The sequence below is a fragment of the Onychostoma macrolepis genome, chromosome 05 (genome assembly GCF_012432095.1).
Source record: "Onychostoma macrolepis isolate SWU-2019 chromosome 05, ASM1243209v1, whole genome shotgun sequence".
NCBI classification, from domain to species: domain Eukaryota; kingdom Metazoa; phylum Chordata; class Actinopteri; order Cypriniformes; family Cyprinidae; genus Onychostoma; species Onychostoma macrolepis.
Window position 1 is genome coordinate 15,514,817 of NC_081159.1, and position 21,352 is coordinate 15,536,168.

Sequence of the window (21,352 nt, forward strand, 5' to 3'; positions counted from 1 at the left end):
ACTACTAATCACAGAACCGGCTTTACTTACAAGATGCGCATAACCATTGCATTACACTGCAATTTTAAATTTTGATAGTGTCATGCTCTCAGCATTCAAAAATTCACATTACAAAACACAATGGTGTCAGCACAAACAGTGTTGATCCTCACTGCATGTAAACGAGGATTTATTGTAGTCTGTGTTGTAATTTTTATCTTGTGTAATCTCGTCCATGGTTCTGAAGGTGGAGGGGAAGTCAAGTAACCCGTCCATGTTGGTATCTGCCTAATTATGCTAGCTTCTTCAGAAGTGACGAAGTATTTTGAGTCACGGCCCACCAGTTGAGAACCACTGACATGATTAGCAACACCCCTTAGGGGGCAGCACTGCTGACAAACTAACTCTCCTTCAGGATCAACCGAAAATACCAAGATCTTATTAGCATTAAGAAATGTGTTGTTTTTTTTTTTTGCATCCACACATAATTAGCAAACTGAAAGACACTCCTATTAAAGTTATATTTACAAAACATGTCAACAAATGAATCACAGCATGTTCCTTAGAAATCTGTCCCCCGCTGTGACACTAAAATCCCTTCCTGACTCACCCAGCTCTCCTGCAGCGTTTCTCCCGCCCACCGCATATAGATGTCCTTTGAGAGCGCTCAGATGAAAGAAGGTCCTCTTCTCATTCAGACACGCCACCTGAATCCACTTGTTATATCTCGGGTCGTATCGAAACACGGTATCCACAGCTGTTTTACCTTTCGTGTCATAGTTACTCTGTCCCCCGACCACATACAAAAAGTTCCCGATCACTGCGATCCCGTGCTGGTAGCGCGGGGCGTCCATGGGTGCCAGTGCCTTCCATTCGTGTGCTTTCTCGTCAAAAAGTCGTAACTCTTTACTTACAACCAGCTGTTGCCGTAGCACGCCCCCTAGCGTCACTAAATGGGTATTGTCTGAACGGATCACAGTTCGTTCCGACTGCATCACCGGCTGCATGTATGGCATCATCTGGTAGTTGCTGGCTTCTAATAAAAGATTAACACAGGTATTGTCCGTACGCATGAAGTCGACAGTCTGTACGTGGTTTATGAGTTCTGTTGGACTCATGAGGGGGAATCGGATATTGCGCATTAGCTTGGCGGCGTATTCCATGCGGCCTTCTTCGTAGCGTAACCAGCGGCACGCAGATTTGAATAAGTCCAGCTCACTGCAGTGTTTTAGACTGTTGGAGGAGAGCACAAACGCTAGACGTTCGAATGGAAGTTTGACAAACTCGCCGGTGCCGAGTAGCGAGGGGAAATTCTTCAGTATAAAGTTGTTAACGTATTTGTCCACCTCTGTGAGGTTGTAGGTGTTGGCGATGCGCCCCACCTCCACGCAGTTGTCCAGTGACACCTAAGAGGAGGTAAGAACTGCGTGTCAATACTACAAAGTAAATTACAGCATTCTCATTAGAAATGGTTTGAACAGTGTCCTACCCCAGAAATGAGAAAGACTTTGCAGAAGTCAAGGACAGGCAGGATCTGGAGAAAGCTAGCAGCTTCTAGGGTGTCCTGTAGGTTCTCCATGTTGAGAGAGAGTTTGGCGGTGTAAATGAAGTCTATAATCTTCTTTAGCCCTATTCGATTCACGCCATGCAGCTTTATACACATCAAATCCTGCTCTTTCATTCCACCTGGGGGAAAAAAAAGAAAGAGAGGAAAAGATGACGGAGGGAGGAGATGAAAGCAGGAGAAAATCAGTGCAAAGAAATATTCAAGCAAAACAGATATACAAAAGGGGAAAAGCAGATGAAGAGAATGGGGAAGAAAAGAATGGGGGAGGGATTGGCAAAAAACGTTGCAAATGAGCGGATCAAAGGCAGAGAGGAGAGCGTGACAGAAACAATAAGAAGAACGAGAGAAAGAGGAAATACGAGAGAAGATAAGTGAGTCTCACTGCAAACTGTCACCAATTCTCTTTACCATGATAATGAGCCACTTATTCAAGAGCCACGTTTGAAATAAATCAAACCACTTTCATTAGTTCAGATGTGATTTCTCAACTATGCCGAGATGGAGAAAGAGAGAAGGAAAGCGAGAGAGAACAAGAGCAAAATGGATAAGTAGAACACAAGGGGAGAATGAAAGAAAGTAATACAGACAGCAATTATGGAAGTCTTGCAGACAAAGCTGTTCTGGCACACATGTATGAGCAGGACTTTGAAGGGCTTATAAATACTTCTGACTTTTAAAAGATAACAGATACAGCACATTTGTCAGCTACATACTAGGGATGGTAAGATTCACAGATGTGCATCAGCGCATCAGCATAAAAGTTAACGATGCGGTGCACTGATTTAAAAAAAAGTATGCATCGGATTCAAGTTGGCATTTGTATCCCGATGCATCACTTCTAACATATCTGCATTGGTAAAAAACGATTTATCTAGATATGCTATGCTTTTATTATTTAGAAAGTGACCAATAATTTGTGACCAATATTTGATAATGTAGTTTGATTTCTCCTCTCTAAACTGTTTCTCAAGCGCGTTCTCTCATCACCACTGCTGCTACGGGAATATACGTGAAACACAACACTATAGAGACCGAGCTGTTAGAAGTCAGAAGGCACTTAAGTTAATTAATGACTTGTCAGTCTGAACATGATTTGCGAACTATCTGTACCATATCGAATGCATAGCATCATATTTTTTCCATTGCACTGCAAAAAATGCTTTTCTTACTTTGTAGGCCAAAATATCTAAAAATAAATTATATCTTAAATCAAGAAGGATTTTCTAGACAAGTAAAAATTAGTGTCTTGTTTTCAGAAAAAACAATAAAAAATGTTTGTCAAATGTTTTGACAAGAAACAAGCAAAATAGTCTGCCAATGGGGCAAGCAAAATAATCTTGTTTTCTGTTTGAAATAGGAATATTTTCCTTACCCCACTGGCAGATTATTTTGCTTGTTCTAAGCAAAAACTCACTTAATTTTTACTTGGTTAGAAAATCCTTCTTGATTTAAGAATTGAAGCAGTGTGCATCGTATTGCAGTGATTCGCATAAACAAGTAAACATTTATAATAAGCATATCAATTCTTACTGATCTAAAACATTTGAAGGGCAGAGTAGTAAATCACTAAGCAACTAAGTGCTCATAGCACCATGATTTAGAAATTAAACTTTGAAACAATTCTGAATTTTTGTGTACTGCTTCAGAATCATGATGCATCGATAAACCAATTTTCCCCCAGCTCTAGTTAGGAAATGGTATAAGCCTGCAGAAAGAGGATTCCCTGGGCACACTGCTTCTTTATAATTGTTTTAGTGCTCTCTCATAATAGTTTTGTGTTAAAAATTCATCCAGGATTTGGTAGTATGCAGTATTAAATGGCATAATTATTTAGGGAATAGCTGAACTCAATTCAAATAATGAAATGAAGTCCTTTCCATCGAACAGATTATCTCTGAACATGCTTTCCCAAATAACCCCGAGCAAATCCCTTGCTTTCTTATCTTTTTCCACCTCTCTTGCTTTGTTCTTTCTTCCCAAGAAACAGAGTGCGCTTCTAAAAGAGAGAGAGGGTGAGTGAGGGAGGGGGTGAATGGAGGGAGAATCAGGAACATTCTGAGCTCTGAGGGAAAGTCTCTGGTGTGACTAAATGAGACTGACATGTTACTGATATTTACATGATTAACGAACTAAAAAAAAAAGAAAAAAAAAAAGAAGCAAAACAAGATTTAAAGTGACAGTACTAAACACAAACAAAAACAATCCAGTATAGCTGACTGGTACAGCATAGCGCATCAACACTGTCTGTTCATTACTAACTTAACTGGAGTCTCACTTCTCTTTCTCTTCTATCAAACTTTGACCTCTCGGTCCCAAAACACCTCAGGTTTTTTTCTTCCTTCCTTTATCCCTTCCTCACCTGGAAACTTGGCTTCACCTCACCTAATCCTTTTTTATCCCATGTCTTGTTCTCTCACTCACCTGTAAACATGGCTTTAAAGTAGTCGCTGGAGGAGGCCATCATGGCTCGGTGAACAGGAAACGCCTCATCCCCATCTCCCGCCACCAACGTGACATCACACAGCAGGCCCTCTATCCTCAACTGGTCAAAACCCTGAGAGACAGAGAGAGGAAAATAAAACACAGGAAGTGAGAGGACTGATGAGCATTTCTGTAATGCACTTAATGAATTCACTGAAGAGGAGGAAAGAGATTGACTGAAATGGTCTCGAAGGAAAAAAAAACAACAAAAACACTAAAGCATCTGTTATCACCCATTAAAACAGAGTGTGAATGTTAAGGAGCTGTATCATTACTATGCGTCCCATGAGCGTCATTTCTGAATAAAAGATAGTGGGGTTAATTAATGAACAGGAGGTCAGATGCATGAGGGGACTGCAGCAGAGATGGGCTCCCACAGCACAGATGAGCCATAATTAACAGGACAGAGCCATCGTCCACTCGCACGCACACTCTCCGAGCCGCTTTGTCAGGCTCAATACAGCAGCATGTGCAAAAGCAAATGCCAAGCATGTGATAGGACATGAAATAAGGCACAATCCAATCAGTGCTGCACTCACCGAAATTACACATAAGCTTTTTAAGCGCCAAACACTGTACTACACACTTTAACAGACATGCCTCAATAAACGTGGAGAAGACAACAGGCTGTCTTTACCTGCCTCATAACATCAGCGTCTGATAAAATCTAACACTAAACGCTTTGCTTGTGATGTGCCTCGTTCATAAGTCGCTTTGGATAAAAGCGTCTGCTAAAATGTCTAAATGCAAAATGTAGAAGATGACAATGCTGCATCTAATATGACAGTAAAAGCATTTTGTGTTGAGGCGTCAACATTAACAAACACTGTGTGTGGGCTATATGTTTATTGTGTCAATATGGAATAGTTTATATTAAAATAATATTTCGAAAATAATACTTTTAAATTAATATCATTATTATGATGACAATATTAAAATAAATAAAAATAGAAAAGGTCTATAAGATTAACTGTGTTTTGTCAGCACAAATTTGCAGCTTTTTTACAAAATAAATGGATGCACAACACAACACACACTAAACCTGGTTCCTCAACTAAAACTCTCATTCTGTGTATGTTCTGTATGTGAGGACACACAGCCTGGGGATAAACATCCAATCAAATGAACTGAGTGCGGTTTCCCAACAAATCACTGGAATGAATCAAATCATTTTTCCAGCGGTTAGTGATATTGTAGGGTAATGAGGGCGGCTGTGCTCTAGAACACATGTGCCATGTGACAGATTCAAATTGAAATTAAGTCATCATCTCAGAGCGGCTGTCTTCAACTTCAGCTTTTTTCAAATATTGTTTATCTGTGGTATTCTGATTTAACAAACTGATTCGATCTTAATAAATCTGCAATTTGAAGTTCATATAAACACAATTCACCTCCTCTAACAACAGTAGCTGATTTCAGCCAGAATGCTGATCAGGTGATGGATGACAGCTGTCATTGACATTGTGATAGGAGGAATCAATAGAGTGACCTCATCACGTCAGTATAAATTATCAGTGCTAATGACATCTAGAAATCACACAACACAAACAGTCAACCTACACTACTGTTAAAAAGTTTAGGGTTGATAAGATTTTTCATTGTTTTTAAAAGAAGTCCCAATCAAGGCTGCATTTATGTAACAAACAATACAGCAAAAAGAGTATCTTTTGTAAAACAGACCAGTCTAAGCATGTGAAGAGAAGTGTGTGATTTATCAAAAATGTTCCTGTCTGCCAGTCAAAAAACAGCAATGCTCTGATAGTGCCACAGTTTGTACACTGGATATCATTTAGAATTAATAATATTAATAATTATAATTAATATTAGAAATATGGCCATTATTACAATGCCTCGCTTAGTTTTAAACTGACATATTATTATATAAAAATAGTCCACTGAAGAGGACACATCATCCATCAGAGAGGGTTAAATATATATGAACAGATGCACACAAAGGAAATCAGGTGACCTTTACTTATTGATCTGTCTGCAATGACTCACTGGCAAATTCCAATTAAATTCTCACCTTTGTTCCCACACAAGCACATGCTGACACTTGTCAGGAGACCCGCAGGTAGGTGCTAATGAATGTTCTCTCTTGGACTTCAGGCAGGACTGAGCCCACCACCAATGAGGATGATGATCATAATATTATCATCTTTATGTGTGAACTAAAGCCTGACTGCCAGAAACAGCAGAGATGACCTTCACAGTCTCTTCCAAACACACACACAAGCTCTAACGTGTGATATGATGCCGGAATGGCAGATGGTGACACCCCACATACCCACCCTGACATTTAGTAAGAGACATATGTAATCACACACACACACAAACACACACACGCTCTCACTCACCTGTAAAACCACAGAGCTGTGTGTGTTGCTGGTAAAGAAGCGTGTGTTTCCAGTTTTTGAGGCCTGCAAGTGGGAGGAAAGCCCCATTTCACTGCATCCCAGCGACACCTTCATCATCTGAGCATCATCATCTTCCACCAGTGATCTGCCCATCAGAGAAAGAGAGAGAAGAAAGTTTAATATGTGGAAATAACAAGCATGAGAGGGGTACAGACAGCACAGTGTGAAAAAAACAATCCTGTTTTGACTGCAAACACAATATTGATTCATTAGATTTGGTTCGTACTGATTCTTCAACACGAGTACAGCACAGAAACCCTCAAATGATTAGCACGTTGCACAGACACACAAAACTGAACGTTCACAACACAAAGCACATATAGAATGGCTGTTTCCCCACTATTAGACAGTCAAGGTCTCAGAAACGATAGGCTTCTTAGTGTAAAGAACCTAAATAACATTCATGAGAAATCTTGTTTTGCCGATTGACTAAAGACAAGATTTTTTTCTGTTTCGGCATGTTAACCTTTCTTTTTAGGGCACATGAATAAAAAAAGCATCATGAAACCCAATTAAACTGCTCTATGTTCCTTCAGATGTTGCGGTCAGCTTGCTTGGCCTTTTCCAAGCCTAATGGTGAAAAAGCAACAGTCAGAACATTTTAAGATCAACCACTGCTCTAGATAACAGAGGAACGAAACCAGAGAGACACTTATCACTTTTGATTTCTTCCTTCTCTTTCTGATATAACTGAAGTGTATATTTAATATATTTGTGACAAACAGCACATGACATTGTGTCACTGGTAGCATCACATACGAGATGTCAGTTTCAGTCTCTCAGAAAAGTGGCATTGGTCACAAAAATTTGACATTGCGATTTTGTTCCTCACATTTGTGTCATGAAAGAAACGTTTCACAAAAATTGTACAACACTGAACTATAGTGCTCTAAAACAAGGGACTGCTTAAAAGTTTGGGGTCAGAATGTTTTTTTTTTTTTAAAGAAATTCATAAATTTTTTAGCAAGGATGCATTAAATTGATCAAAAGTGACAGTAAAGACATTTTTGATGTTACAAAAGATTTACAAAAGGTTCTTTTGATCCTTCTGTTTAAAGAGCCCTGAAAAAACATGGTTTCCACAAAAATGTTAAACAGAACAAATGTTTTTACACTGATACGATGAAATGTTTCCAAATATTAACAAATAAACATATTAGAATATATTCTGAAGGATCATGTGACAGTGACACTTAAAACTGAATTAATGGCTGCTGAAAATTCAGCTGTGTCATCACAGCAATGCATTACATTTTAAAATGAACAGAAAACATTTATTTTAAATTGCAATAATATTTAGCAATATTACTGTTTTTTTACTCTACATTTAATCAAATAAATGCAGCCATGGTATTTTTGACTTATCTGAAAAACAAACAAAAAATTAATGACCCCGAACTTTCGAATGGTAGACTTCATAAATATTCACCCCCTTTAATGCAATACACGTACATACTCTCTGGAGCAACTGACTGGTTTCAGACATCTTATAAATTAATACACAAGTGTCTGGACAGTCCAGCTTCTGGTGAGTCACTACTGTGCCAAAACTGGCCATGAAGAGAGAGAGAGAGAGAAAAAAACACTCCTGAAACCGCTCCAAGCTGCTCTGTAAACTTAAGAGCACAAGTCAAGGAATGGACACAAGAATATTTCCAAGCCAGTGAATATCTACTGAAGTACGATTAAACTGAGGGTAAGAAAGAGACCGTTGGCGGAGACCACCTAGAGACCAATGACAGCTCTGAAGGAGTTACAAGCTTCAGTGCTTGCCCAGGTGCTGTAGCAGAGAGTGGCAAAGAGAAAAGCTACTGTTCAGAAATGTCACATGACATCTCTGCTACAGTTTGCCAGGATATGGGAGACACTGAGGACAGCTGGAAGAAGGTTCTGTGGTCTGATGAGAGTAAAATAGATTTTTGGCTATCATACTAATGTTTGGCACAAGCCATTAAACCGACTCAGAAAAACACTGCGTTTGCGGCCTCATTCTTGAGAGATAATTCTGTGTACACCTAGAGGGCTCGAGAGGGTAAAAGGAATACAGCAAAATACAGAGTAATCCTGAATGAAAACCTGAGAGTCTACAAGATACCTGTGATGGAGGATTTATCCTCAGAGAAAACAACAACTTCAAAATAAAGCCCAAGATAAACAGGAATGTCTTAAAAAAAAACACACAACATCCGATGGAGAAGGGTGAATACTTCTTACAGATACTATATAATTCACCATATTTTAGGTTCTGGAGAAGACAAATTCAAGAAAGGTTGATGGCAAGTTTTCACTTACATAAAAGCTGTTAAGAGGCACAGCAGTCTTTGACATAATCAAAGATAAAGTAATTTGAATTCACAACACTCTAATATCACTTTCATCGATTTGATTGGTCATACTATTGTTCTTGCAATTTAATTTAAACCTTCCAGTGCTACAGTTCCTAATAAAATTGCCAGCTGGCTGGCTGAGTTTTATTTACTTAATGAAGCTAATTTGTTTTCGCAATTGGTGCTTGGCGAGTGTTAATTCTGGACCCTGTAAGCATATAAAATGATGAATAATTAAAAAGGCCTCATAATAAGCACGTACTGTTACTCTGGGGCTAAGCAAAGATGGCCTCTAAAGCTTCTAAAGTTTCATGAATAAGGCCTTGGGACAAGACTTCAATGATCAACCCAGCACTATGACACCCATTTCTTCCCCTCACAGCTTCAAGCTTCATGGTTATAACAAGGATATCTAACCAGGATATCCAACCAGGACATATCGCCCTTTCATCCGGATTTACACCGTCTTGGATAAAAGGAATGTGGGTCAGGGGTTTTGGGATCAATCATGCTGTAACACAAACTGTAGCAAAAGATGAAAGAAAAACAGTATTGTGATACTAATGTCACGATACAGAAACAATACATTGGTAGCACTTATTTTCCATTTCAAAGCTTTGACTATTGAAAACTACATTACCCATAATTCTGTGAAGAAATCTCCACTAATCAGAGATTTAAAAAAAAAAAAAAAAAATTTTAGCACCCAACCCCTAAGATCACACAGTCTAGCACTAAAACCGCTGAAAAAGTAGACAGGCACTGTTGCACTCTTTTGCAACCAAAAATGATGAACTGTATCATGACCCAAGTATCAACATAGAATGGTGATGAAGGAACATAGATGATTCCCAGTTCAACTGAGGTCTAGAGGAAGGGTCAAGCAGGTCAGGGAGTCACTACTAGACAATGAAAAAGTTAAAAAATAGAGATAAGCCAAAATGGCAGGCACAGTCACATGACACAGATCACAGGCAGCTGATTGGTGCATTACCCTGTCAGGTGATAGGTTGGAGATGCAGCAAGCAGAGAGTGGGTGGTCCACACCACAAACGAGTGCTGGTGGCTGCCAAAAACAACGAAAGATATAGCATCACTAAATACACGCACATTCCCAGAAAACATGCAAACACACACAGCATGAAGCGTACGCTGCACAGACACACAAATGACTAGTGTCAATCGACAAACTCAAGAACAGGACAGACAGAGCGAGAAATCACGAGGGTATTCATTCAATTAAGCAGTTTAGATTGATCTGAGCCTCTAAATTACTGACAAATTAAATGATGATTGTAGTGAAGCAAATCGGCTTGATGAAGACAACTTGACACGAAATGGCAAAGCATAACACACACACCTGACTCTGCTGATGGGATCGAGATGAGACACGACAAAGACACACACAAACCTTTATCCACTAAAGAAAGATGGGTTTAATGATCTAACAACTAAACTCACACTACGCACTAACCATCCACAACATGTGATGGAGAAAGACAATGAGAGATGTTTAGTGAAGAGGGGAGAGAATGAGATAAAAGGCAGTAATGCAGAAACAGTAAAAGAGAAAGAGAGAGAGCAAAAGAGCATTAGCTTAACAGCATTCTTTAATAATTCTGTGTTATGGAGAACAGGAAGAACAGAGCTGAACGAGACAGGAGAACAGCTGGCCTGTCACACACACACACACACACACACACACACACACACACACACACACACACACGGACCTTGACATATTCTGCTTTGATTAACCAACATCCTTTTCAACTCTCCTGGACCAGATCCCTGCCTGTTAATTAGGATTTGATTGCACGCACACACTTCTGCTCTCTTTTTCTCCTGATTCAGATCATATCTCTGCAAATCAGTTCAGTCACCCTGGGCATTCACTCCTTAGAGGGGAGAATTAGAAACCCACCCAAGGTCTGTCTGATAATGACACATCAAACATTAGCAAATGGGTGAAAAGAGAGCGAGCGAGAGAGAGATATGATGGGTTTGATATTATAAAATGTGTTTTAGTAGCTAAATATAAATGGCATTCTGTTGTGCCCTTTCTAGACCGCTCTTCCTAAAAAGACATAGTGAAGGACGACTTTAAATCTAGGACAAAAGGCTTGAGGGAGGGAACATATACCTGCTATTAGAGGAACCGCAGATTCAAGACTTTAAGTTTTGATGTTCCAACTGGAGCAATGCAAGATCAAGGTGTCGATTTGTCGATTAAAGGAAAGGGTTACAGGAATTTTCCAGGAACAGCTTAAGCTCTTTCGACTGTATCCACGTCATGTTGTCAGTTACCTCAGGATATCATGTCAACTCTTCTCTCAGGTTATAAAAACAGGAAACACAGTAATGCACTTACAATGGAAGTCTTTTATGCTCAGAAAGGGTGCATTTATTTGCTCAAATACAGAAAAAAAAATTGAAATATTACAATTTAAAATAACACTTTTCTATTTAAAATATTTTAAAATCGAACTTATTCTTGTGACGGCAAAGCTGGATTTACTCCAGTCTTCATGACCCTTCAGAAATCATTTTAATATGCTAATTTGGTGCTCAAAGTTAAAAACAGTTGTGCTGCTCAATATTTTGCAACATTTTTAGCATTCTTTGATGAACAAAGTTCAAACAACAGCATTTATTTGAACATAACTTTTTATAACAATGTAAATGCGTTTATTGTCATGTGTCCTTGCTGAAGTTGAATTTGAAGCTGAATTGTCCTTTTGTGGTGGGACTACTTTTAAGTGAATGAACATCTGATTACACATTTCTGAAGTCATTTTTTCGATGAATAACGTGACTAATATGGCACTCATTTTATCATCCAGTGTAGGAGCGTGTGTGTGGCTTCACACTACTGGTGTGAAAGCGCATGTAGGACTGAAATGTGGGGTTAATTTTTTTGTTTTAATGCATATTGAAATTCCAGAAAAATCCTCCCGATTTCATGCCAGGGTGTGCATGACTCACATGGCGACTCATATTCGCTCGGTGACACACACAAACAGATTTATCCCCCATATAATGAGGAGATTGGAGTGTTGATTGAAAGGGTGAGGATACAGAGACAGCTGACTCTGATGAAGAGCTCAGATACTGACAGATTAAGCATGAAACAATGAGATCAAACGAGCACAACAGGCTACAAGAGACATTTCAGTTCAAAATTGGGGAGGAAAAAAAAAAGAATACAGTCCAAATGATACATATGAAGAGGATTAACTAAAACATACATTAATAAAGAAAAATCAGCTCAATATTTAAACCCTTTTATGGAAAATTTCTGACACCTGTGAATGACTGTGATGACAGAACGGTAAGGTTGATTTCAGATCAGTGTAAACACAGCTGAAGTCACAGTTACTAAATAGTACCATACAGCACAAATGTCATGCAATAAACAAAAACAACCTAACAACGTATCCAAATGGGAAAAACTGAGATCCCTGTGGCTCAACATTTTTCACTTAATTTCCCAAACTATAAACAAGCATCTCACATCTGCCATTTTACATTGTGCATAAAGGCCCCTTACGGATGAGTGTGTGCTGAAGCATGCCCAGTGCATTTGTTTGTGCTTGTGTTTCAACTAACTACCATAATGTTGCACAGACCTTTCTGTAGTCAAATAATGTGTTATGTTGTTTCCATTAGTTATTGAGAGAAACCAGTAACATCCATCTTTTTGTATCTTTCTGAAGTTAGCGTGAAATCAAAAGGTCTGTTATCCAACTGTGGTGCCAAATCTTTGATTCAAACACGATTATGCTAATTACAGTGGAACTTAAGGGTATCCGCTCTGGACTTGACCAAGGGCTGCTCGCAATTTCTTCATCAATGTGATCTTAAATCTGCGTCTGTAACACTTCAACCATTTTTTTTAATGAAACAATATGCTTATTATTTGCAAAATGACTCGGCATTTGCAGCATGGCTTTGGTAAACATGAGGCCCGACTCAATGGAGGACATGTGGGGCTGTTTTTATGTCATCACGTGACCACTCAGGGACGTCCATCTGCTACAATTATGAATTGTTCTGACCTTAAACTGGGTTCAAAGGAGTTATGCTTTATTTTTTAATCACACATGCAGAGAGATGAACACAAGCCATCTGCTGCAGAAGTTCTGCATCTGTTTTACAATCAGAATCAGAAATGATCATCTATTCAGTTTTTGTGTAGCTTTGTGAAGAAGTGAGTGACTCAAGGTTAAAAAATATGGTTAATTTAAATATTACAACCTTATGAAATAAACAGACTGAGAAGATGTGAGAAAATATATCTGTGTTACATTTACACATAACATTTGAAAACACTACTCAAAAAATACAATGCTAATTGAACTTCAAAAAAGCTGCTGGATCTGAGCAAAGCTAAAAAGAAGCAAGTCTAGAGTACCAGGCTTTTTCTTCATATTTTGCACTACATTTCTTTCATTTCCATTCCTCCACTGCACCTTCACACATTTTCTTCTTACCAAACATCCTCAACCTTCACATCACCTAGGCCATTCCTCTTTCCTTCTCATTCTCTTCATCTTTCCTCATCTCTTTTTTTCTATTCCATTTCTTCCTCTCTCCAACCTCCTCCCTCATCTGAGGTGATCTTGAGGTGAAAATTGGATTCCTGAATTTCCTCTCTGATGCATTCTGATTAAACCATTGTGAATAAATAAAGATGGATACATACAAAAAGAGTGATAGTAGGTCAGAAAGCGAAAATGTGACAAATCCGCTGCCTTCCCTCTTCCGCCAGGTTAATGTCAGAGGAAGTGTAGACTCATTACATGATGAATACGGTTTTGAAATTATGTATGATGTGCATGTCACATTAGTTCAGAGGCAGCAGTGAAGGTGTGGGAGTACAACTACCTTAAGAAATCATAAGGAAAGAAACATTATGTCTCTTGACTGGCAAGAACATGAGTGACTTTTACCAAACAACACACTGCTGCAGAACCGACTTATTCAATATAATCCAATTAATATAAAATCACACGCAGCGCCCAAATTGAACACTTACCAAGTGCCAAATGAAAGTAAAAATTGGCTTTGGGATTGGGAGTTACTCACCAGTTGGCTGGTAGCTTTATTAAGAACTGCAGGGTCCAAAATGAACTTTAACTCACCGGCCAATAGCAGGGAGATTGTGTGCCATAAACATTTATGAAACAGTATGTTGCATTATTTTTGTAATTTTTCTTTTGTGTCATGACAATATTGTAATTTATTTTACCTAGGATTGCAAAAAGGTGGAAAATTTCCAGTAAAATTCAGAAATATTCAAGAAATTTTGGAAACTTTCCAGGATTTTTTGGAATATTCCAGGGAGTTTTGGAAAGTTTCCGGAAATTTACCAGAAATTTTCCACCCTAATTTTACAGTTTTTTTTTTTTCCCCACAATGTGAGACAAGTGGCACATTGTGACAGGTGCAGTCTCACTTGAAACTGTCTGATCTCTTATAAGAGTGACACAGTGACCTACACTGTTTGGCACACATATGCAAGGCATTAAACTAAGTTTGGAGTCAGTATGAATTGTTATGTATTTATTTATTTTAAGAACTCTCTTATTGCTCACCAAGGCTGCATTTATTTGATCAAAAATACAGTAAAAATAATATTATAAACTATTACTACAATTTAAAATAACAATTTTCTAGTTTAATATATTTCAAAGTGAAATTTATTCCTGTGATGGCAGCTGAATTTATCATCATCATCATTACTCCAGACGTCAGTGTCACACGATCGTTCAGAAATCTTTCTAATATGATGATTTGGTGCTCAAGAAACATTTTGTATTATCATCAATGTTAAAAACAGTTGTGCTGCTTAATATCTTTGTGAAAACTGTGATTTTATTTTTCTCCACGAGAAAAAAAATTGATGAACAGAAACTTGAACAGATGAACAAAATTCTATTCAATGAAAAAAAAAAAAAAAAAACAGCATTTAATTGAAACATATATCCTTATATCGCTATATACTTTGCAACAAAAGTCCTTACGGTCATCTTTTTATTAATTTAATGCATCCTTGTTGAACAAAAGTACCTCAAACTGACCTCAAACTTTTGAACTGAGCTAATATAGCTAATGCCACTGTTACTATTGTTCTTCAATAAAATAATACCTAATAGAGTTTCATAGCCAGTAGAAATATTCATGACCAGTAAGTTTTCTCAATTCAACCGTCACTGACAGGTGTGGCAGAAAGTTAATTTTGGACCCTGCTCACATGTCATACTGTGTGGCACAAGGGGAGCTGGTGAGGGCACATGATCAAAACAGCTAGCCAAAGGCTGTTTCTAATAAATATACTCTAGAACTGTAAACCGTACCACTATATTATTACTCAAAACACACCTCAACACCTGTCAGAAAACAAACTTTCATTTATAGGTAAAGGATTGTTTTTTTTTTTTTTAAATAAAACAAATGCACACATTTTGGGAAAAAAAATATAAAGAACTATACCCAAGTGTCTGAATGTCCTGAAAATAATTTAAATCACAACATAGAATTGAAAAACAAAAATAAGAATCGTATTGATACATTGTGATGCCCTTTAACATTCAATCAAAGTGGACAGACATTTTAACAACTGTAACAAATGAATATTTGATATGAATCATGCAACTTGCAAGCAATATCCTATGAAAATATTACTTACTGAAACAATATAATACATTAATTAATTGGATTGTACAGTAAAATTGTGTGCACTAAATACACTTAGAATACAGGACTCCATCCCTACTTGCAGTTCAGCATGGAAGAAACTGATCTTCAAATGTCATATTTAATTATATTTGAAATAGCTTTTATCTTGAAAAGATCACAAAAAAAAAAAAAAAAGATTAAAAAAATAAATAAATCTGCATAAACCCAGATGTAAAACATGCTAGATAAAACAGCTGGTGGCCTTCTCCAAACTGAATTTTGACTGAAAGTTAGTGTACAAAAAAACAAACAAAAAAAAACATAAAAATTAATAAAGCAGCCTTCTCTCAATCTGCGGCAGCAAGAAGTCTGATTCATCCCACCCTTTCATCTGAGATCACAAGGTAGAAATGAAAAGCTGAAACACAAGACAGAATTCAACGTGAAAGGTGAATGTGAAAAGGACGAACTGCTGTCTGTTCCTGTCGACATTTCTATGGGTTTGACACTGTCTTCACAGCAGACTAAAGCACATGAGACAAGTGCTGGCAGCAAAACAAACACACCCTGAATTTCCTGGACGACCCTGACACCAAAAATTTCAGGTTAAACTTTCATCATCATAATGTGTACCAAGGTCAAGGCCAAGGTCCTTTATCAGCAGATGAGCAGGACTTTAGATCTGTCATGACTGTCTACCGTCTTCACCTGTGACAACACAAACACACACCCATGTGTGCGTCATTCTCTTCCCCCCTGCGGCAGAAGCTCTCCGGCTGTCACTCCTCATCACTCTTTTAAGCTGAAGCCCAAGAATCCTTCAAGTCACACAAACACAAAATTCTTTTTTTCCTTGAATGTGCCCTTAGGACTGTGTGTTTGGGTTTTGTGGAGATGTATGTTCATTCATACACTTTCCACTTAAAATTGTTTGCAATTCATTGTGCAAGTATTTTATTGCATATGGACACCTCTCCCTTGCCCTACCGAGCGTGAAATCCTCACTACAGGCAGTGAGTATATTTAGAGGTGAGGAAACACTTCAGGAGTACACTCAACTAAACAAATCCTCACCTTCCTAACACCACATGCACTTTAACGTCAATATAGTCAACACACACATGACTTTTTTTCTTTAGGAAAAAAAAAACAACACAAAAAAACAAACCTCAAAGCCCATTCTCACCAACAATAGTAGTTAAACAATAATGATATATATGTTAGGACTGCATAATTTGGAGGAAAATGAGTTTGTGTGGAGCAGCATTTACCGCAAATTGAGCTGCTTTGACATACTGCAGACATTGTTAGAAAATATTCACTTAAACACACAGCTCATATTTATCTAATTAAACTGCAGCCTTTGCAATTTGATAAAACACACAAAGCCACATTGCAATTTTGGTTTTATTACGATTAATCTTGCAGCCGTTATGATGATAATGTTCTGTGTATTAAAAGTGTGCACTGCAGTTATGTCATCTGCCGATTTAAATGCTCAGGCTCATTAAGTTGTGGATTCTGACTGGACATCAATGTAGTATTGTTCATCAGCTGGAAAAATTAATTCTGAAAGAGATTCCTATGATATTGTTCCTCTGTGTCATTATAGTTGTGGTGTGGACTTCTGTATTCTCTTAGAATTAAATAATTATTGAAACTTCACACTTCTTCCTTGGCGTGAATGTGCAAACTCACAAGTATTTTTTTTTTAGCAGCTGGCAAAATCCTGTTGTTCAATATTTTGTGTGTGTCTCAATACACACTCACACAAAAAGAGAATGATTCATGTGTCCAAGAGGCATCTCTCCTCCCATTAAGAAATACAGAGACCACAGCTCACCCTGTAATCACACACAAAACACAGCCAAAGCAGTAAAAATAGACTGTTTTTACTGGGCAAGGTTTGACTGGGAGGGGCGACAGCAGGGTCGGGAACTCAACACTGTAATCCACAAACTCAAACCTTAAATCCGAGAAGATACACACATATACATAAACATAGTTTATTGATTCTCAAGGGGAAATTTAGGAGGACTCACGTATATGCACAATAGAGTTACGGCTAGAAAGACTAAGAAAGACAGAAATACAAACAGACAGGAGAAAGAAACTATTATCAAAACAAAGAGACAACCAAAGGATTTTCTCAGATCTAGCCTTTAACTTGAATTGAACTGAACTAGCAAAACCGCTTTCAAACGAAGACAGATATAGCCTATGATTAGCAAGACAGACCAGCGTTTTAAACTCTCGCTTCACAGTTAACTATCAAATCGCTCCCGCAAACAGCTGGTCATGGTTTCAACTTTGCGCCTGAGGAAAATTAAGATCTAAAATAAATAAAAAGAGATAAATTGCAGTACGGTCTTATCAGATAATGTATAGATCATAAAATTAGAACTGGATAGACTTTCAAAACTGCCAAATATTATCCTTATATTATAATCTTTACTATCACAAGCTGTAATCATTGCCTCAACTTGTAAAAGGATAGCATCATTTTGTCTGAATACATGACTTTATCTAATTATATGACTTGTATTATTTTAGAGCTGTATATTATTGCCATATGGACATTACTTTGTTGCCAGATGATGGGCTCCCTTCATTAGTACAAAATATCATCCCTTGAATCAGTCACATCTGGATTTTTGATTGCAACATTTGAAAAATGCATTTTCTGTAGCAGCTTTGAAACAATATGCAATGTGAAAAGGAATTTAAATGAATGATACTACATTTTTACATTAATTCATGATAGAATATATGAGAATCTTGAACATGATATACAAAAACATTTAATCCACCAAAATGCCTTTGTTTACATGGTTGTTGACAAAAAGGTTCAAAACTCATTTTATATTTGTATGTCTCATTAAATTCAGTGGCTTGATGGTGCACTGGTTGGAAGTCGCGTGGAAAAAGCCCCACAAGTTAAGAAAACATATACATTAATAAAATGGGATTTGATCATTATCTTTTCAATAGGCTAATAAAACGTTTTCTTAATAGGTTCGTTTCAACGGGGCACTGATGTACATCACTCTAGTGCGCACTGATCCACAGAAGACCATGTTAGAGACACGCTGCTGCTTTTCTAGTACACATCAGAAGTTAGTCGTGGATTGGTAAACCGTGTCGAGCGGAAGCGCTAGCGGTCATGTTCCGTGTATCATCCAGCATCAGTGCTGCATCCTCCAGCAGCCCACCGGGCCCCCACCCACCACCACAACACTAGCGCTCCAATCCAGAGCGCACGACACGCCAGGACAAAAGACTGCTTCGCCGGCTGTTATCGCGGCCCGGTGCTTACTAGAGCTCATAAACAGAGCCGTGAGAAGGATTCAGAGAAAGTAGAGAAAGCACTATGTGGATTCAGAAAACTAGGCGGTGCGCGGAAGCACGCAAAACGTTATAAAAATGGGTTTCATGACCTCTCTAAACGTTCACAATTAGGTTACAGAGAAAAGAAGGGAGGCGACCCCGAAACAAGCACAGCAGCAGCATCCTTAATGAACGAGTAAAGACGGAATATAAACACACTCACGCGCCCTCGGTTACTGACGGTCACATTTTAAAACACACAGGCACGCGCTTCGACGCGTTAATACTAGAGTTACTTACATGTATGCTGGCGAGAGTGGAGAGGACCTGGACGTTTTAAGGACGGGTACGGGAAATTTCCAGCTGACGGGCGAACCGCTTTTCCATTTCAACGGCATGTTTTTCCAGTCAGCGCCTCTGAGATACAGCGCAAATGAGAATAGCCGTCAAGAGCGAGTCCATAAAGAGGCGACCAGCGCGCGTTTCCATCCCCGGCAGCCCTCACTGAGAGCAGGGAGGAGGAAGAGGAAAATAAAGAGGAGGATCAACCGCCGACACAGGCAGCTCTGTTTGAGGCAGTGCTTCTCTGATTGAGGCAGCTCTGTCTGAATACCGCAGAGAAGGTTGGCGGAAAACCGGGAGGAATGACACTTAAGCCTGAGCCGAGAAGTGAAAAGCAGGTGTGCCTGAGCCGAGCATCATCTCCTGAGAAAGAGAGAGGGATGAGGATGATGATGATGGAGGGGAGGAAAAAAACAGGCACCGTCGCGTCCGGTCAGTGCAAGGAAGAGGCATGCGCGGTCGGTGCACTGGATGTTCAGCTATAGTGCCACCTTGTTTGAATGCAGGCTGAGTATGGCAAGCCATGTTAACATTCATTCACTTATCTATTGTAGGTTAATAGCACCTATTTTTAATAACTACAGAAACCCAACAAGCCCTGTAATATCTACTCAGTTAACCTGTAGTACCTTTTCATTACATACTATGAATGTTTGCCATTAGCCTAATTTCTATGGTGATCTGTGATTATCAACTGCTTCTAAAGGCCAAAGTATACTTTTTTTTACATAGCCTTGCGCCAAATTGCAATGGTTTGCGCAATATCTCGCCACAAGTTAAAACCCATATAAATATCTTTGTATTCTTTCATGCTAGAGTTGTACAACTGAGGATATTTTCTAACCTCTTTGCACAATCTCTCATCTATGTAGGCCTCCATTGTCGCTGTAGCTAACCCGCATTCCGGTTTGTTCTGTTTATGCAGTTTTTCTTCGGCTACCTTGTGAATCGATGCCCCCACGGCAAGGTTGCCACCTTGCTGATAAACGAATTACTGCCAGAGAGTTAAATGCGCATGTGCGACCTGCATGTACAAAGCACGACACGGTTACAAAAATCCGGCTGTGCGCTTACTATTCTGATGACGAAAACGCGCACTGTACGCTGTCCCTCGCATACGTGTAAAAAGTGAAGTATACTTTGACCTTAATTAATGTTTATTGGTTGCTGCTTTAGTTTTACTAGTAGCATGTTATTAGTAGCCTACTAGTATTCCCTGATAAGTTATGATTAACTATTCAAACAGTTACTATATCTATTGCACTTTTCTTAGTAGCAGAACTAGTTTTACATAAATTTCATTTGTAAAATTTTTAAATTGTACTAGTAGGATTTTTTATTAAACCATGAAGTAGCCATTCTGACTAGACATTAGATATGATAATTTACAAACCAATTATAATACATACACATACATACATACATACATACATACATACATATATATAATTAATAAACTAGGACATATTTACATCCATCATCTACAGATACCAGTATCTATGGAAAAACAATTGGAATAGTTACTGGCAACTAAGTCCCAATAACAAATGGAAAATATACTAGTCAGAACTAAGCTGATATGTGAACATAGATCACTTATTTCACAGTTACTATTAGGACAATGAATGTTAACAAGCTAATAAGATTTAGTGTGTAATAAATATTTACAAGTATCTAGTAATAATTAATATTTACAAGTGAATAATTTATAGTAGTGTTGTCAAAAGTACCGACCGCGATACCATTCGGTACTGAAATTTTAAAAACGACCATTTCCCGCTAAGATTTGAGCGCTGTTGAGTGGATACATCTGTGATTGGCTTCAATGATCATTGAAGCCAATCACAGACTTATCTGTTGAGCGCGTGAACACAATGACCAATCAGAGCTGTTTAAGAATCCGCTCAACAGCGCTCAAATCTTAGCGGGAAATGGTCGTTTTTAAAATTTCAGTACCGAATGGTATCGCGGTCGATACAACACTAATTTATAGTCACTATCAGAATAAGTACTATTATAAGACGTATAACTAGCGAAAATTGAATATAACTTAGTTCATTAGAATTAATTAAGAAAAAAGTAATAAATAAAAATGACTAGTTAGTTTTAAGTACAGAAAAAATGTTAAACTGGCTTGCCATAGCTGACTGCAGAGCGCTAGTGAGTGAGAGAGTCTCAGAGCTCAGATAAGAGTTTAATGACCTGGCATAAAATACAACACACGACTGCAG

At 38.3% G+C, this 21,352-nt stretch overlaps 1 protein-coding gene across 9 annotated transcripts in view; it reads right to left on the reverse strand.

The window, feature by feature from the left end:
• Positions 1-21,352, reverse strand: part of klhl13 (kelch-like family member 13) — a 55,718-nt gene that overhangs the window by 8,847 nt on the left and 25,519 nt on the right. For 4 of the 9 annotated variants that reach the window (XM_058775831.1, XM_058775830.1, XM_058775833.1 and 1 more), the window contains exons 3-6: positions 6,385-6,529; positions 3,968-4,100; positions 1,469-1,665; positions 590-1,385 (exon numbers count right to left, since the gene is read on the reverse strand). In XM_058775831.1, coding sequence (XP_058631814.1) covers positions 590-1,385; positions 1,469-1,665; positions 3,968-4,100; positions 6,385-6,529 — 1,271 coding nt within the window. Of the gene's footprint in view, positions 1-589; positions 1,386-1,468; positions 1,666-3,967; positions 4,101-6,384; positions 6,530-9,765; positions 9,838-19,079; positions 19,540-21,352 lie in introns of those variants that run through there. The other 5 variants (XR_009271333.1, XM_058775826.1, XM_058775827.1 and 2 more) reach the window with 3 other exon arrangements.